Source organism: Montipora capricornis, chromosome 7 (assembly GCF_036669925.1).
Source record: "Montipora capricornis isolate CH-2021 chromosome 7, ASM3666992v2, whole genome shotgun sequence".
In the NCBI taxonomy this organism is placed as follows: Eukaryota; Metazoa; Cnidaria; class Anthozoa; order Scleractinia; family Acroporidae; genus Montipora; species Montipora capricornis.
Window position 1 is genome coordinate 14,730,474 of NC_090889.1, and position 2,500 is coordinate 14,732,973.

At 36.8% G+C, this 2,500-nt stretch overlaps 1 protein-coding gene across 2 annotated transcripts in view; it reads right to left on the reverse strand.

Moving 5' to 3' along the window:
• LOC138058257 (non-structural maintenance of chromosomes element 3 homolog) overlaps positions 1-2,500 on the reverse strand; it is a 27,400-nt gene that overhangs the window by 1,573 nt on the left and 23,327 nt on the right. For both annotated transcript variants that reach the window (XM_068904166.1, XM_068904165.1), the window contains exons 9-10: positions 1,416-1,478; positions 185-299 (exon numbers count right to left, since the gene is read on the reverse strand). In XM_068904166.1, the coding sequence (XP_068760267.1) occupies positions 185-299; positions 1,416-1,478 (178 nt within the window). The remainder of the gene's footprint in view (positions 1-184; positions 300-1,415; positions 1,479-2,500) is intronic.

Genomic DNA, 2,500 nt, shown 5'->3' on the forward strand with positions numbered 1-2,500 from the left:
TATGGTCTATTTAATTGAATGAAAAGTGTTCATTGATTCCGTACAGGGAATAATTTAGAGTGCGTAGTTATTCCCCCATAATAAGGTTCGGCGTTATACTTTATTGTCCACCAAAGCCCTCCTATGGAAAAATTAAACAACCACAGCTTCAACTTATGCCACCCCTCCCGTCTGTCTAACATACCTCAGAGACAAAAATCCCCAGCCGTTTTTTGCTGAGCTCTTTTTCTGCTCGTTGTCCCCATCTGTATTCATAAGCAGTCTCTTCACCTCCAATCACTTTCTTTCTGTCAAGATAACTGAATTGTGCGCAGAAGTTAATCAGCAGAAAAGACAGGGGAACCAACATTTACATTACTACACATTGTAGCTCCACTAGAGCGATAATAAATAAATAAATAAATAAATAAATAAATAAATAAATAAATAATATTTGAGCCTTAAACTCCATGACAACAAAGTCCAAAGAATACATGTTCAGCATTGCGAGTTAGTAAAAGTTTCAACGGAAATTGCTGAAGTGGAAACAAAAATCAACTGCGGAAATCGGAATAGTAAAGTTGCCATTACTCGAGGGCTGAAAAAGCTCATTGCAATAAGAAAGAGCATTAAAAGTTGTTTTTTCTACACTTTTAACTTATGACTCATTTCCTTCTTCACCCTTGCCAGTACTTTCTTTGTCAGAATATATCACTCTCTTCACATCCTAAGAACTTGTAGCAATCGTGTTTTGCTGGGTCTAATGCTTCCATCCGCTCTTTCAGTACCTGCAAACCATCTCCTTTCACCATTCTACCTCTTCTAAACACAATCTCCGCACATTTCTTCACCCCATACATACATACATACATTATTATTATTATTATTATTATTATTATTATTATTATTATTATTATTAGAGCGGTTTTCAATTGAGTGTCGAAAGTAATTAGCGAATTGCATTGGTTTTGCATTACTTCACTCACTGCTCGGTTCAAAGTTCTCGCACCACTTTTTCAACCAATCAGAAGTGAAACCAAAACCAATCGTGGCTCGCGCGTGCACATTTTGCCACGCTTTGTGTCGGTTACGTGTAATTACTTCGAGTTTTGATTGGTTTCATGGATTGTCTCCGTCCTTTATGATTGGTTAAAGTAATTACTTGGGTTTTGGTTTTACGACACTCATTGAAACTCGCTCTATTATTATTATTATTATTATTATTATTATTATTATTATTATTATTTATTCATTCATTTATCCAGTTGGATCAATCATACAATTCTGCTAGACAGTAGAATGCATTGCTTAAGATATTCTTCATTGAGAGCTTTACATCTGGATACATTAAATATTTTGAGCTTAAACATCATGTAAAAGCATGAGAAGGAATCAAAAAATTGAATAAGATGCATCTATAAGTCCAATCAACATACCACTGCCGGACGAATTCTTGTGATATGAGTTTATCTACATCTCCAAATACTTCATGTTCAGTCCTTGAATGAAATAGGGCAAAACAACATACAAGTGAGGACTGGAACAAATGAAGAATGGAATCTCAATGGAGAAGCAAGATACTGAAGCTTAAAAACAGCTAAGAATAAAGTTTCTAAAATTTGATCCGTAAAAGTTAGAGGCAGTATTGGAGGGAAGGTTTTATGATTCTACCTAAGAGAAGTTGCAGGTTACCCTGTCAAGATGGAGTTCCCATTAACATCCTATATATGAAAGGAAAGGAAAACACAACTTGGCTCTCCAGTTTGGGGGTTCAATGGCAGACAAAACCTTCATGTACATGTACATGTATCACCCAAAAACAGAGGGGATGACAGAAACTACAGACTGTAAAATATTAATCAACACGTCAGTAAATACTTTGTTATGGAGAACCAGTTATAATGGTGTCATCCACGGACTGGCAGGGGCATCAGCAATGCCTAAATCAACGAAGGTTAAGCAGAGTCTTATTGACATTATATTTGTACTGCATGCAGCAAGAATCTTGTCTAGATTTCAGACCATTTCAATTATGAATGTTAATTGAGCAACATGAATGTTGCTAAAATAAGGCCTACGAATCCAGACCTGCAGTTGACCAGCATTTGAACCCACGACTTTTGTGATACTAGTATAGTGCTCTACCCGCTGAGCCAACTGAGGGCTGGTAATTTTGTGAGTTTGTAATGAACCCATAGGAGATTTAGCCTCCCATGCAGAAGTTTTTAGAACTTTGTCCTTCCAATCTTGTGGACGAAGCCATGAAAATGTCTGCATGGCTCACCTCGGTGAGCTCTAAGCATGAGCTGCGACATGGTCACGTGATATTGGTCAGCGGATATGTTGTTTTGACAAGTGTCAATTGATCAAAACATGGATGTCCAAAAGATGTATGCTGTAAACTAGCATCATGATACTGGTCACATTGGCATAAATAGAGGGGTGGGAGGCTATAAGAGATTTGGACGTGAAGAGTTTATTATGGTCTCTCCATATCAAAATTTTCTTTTTTGTTATGTCA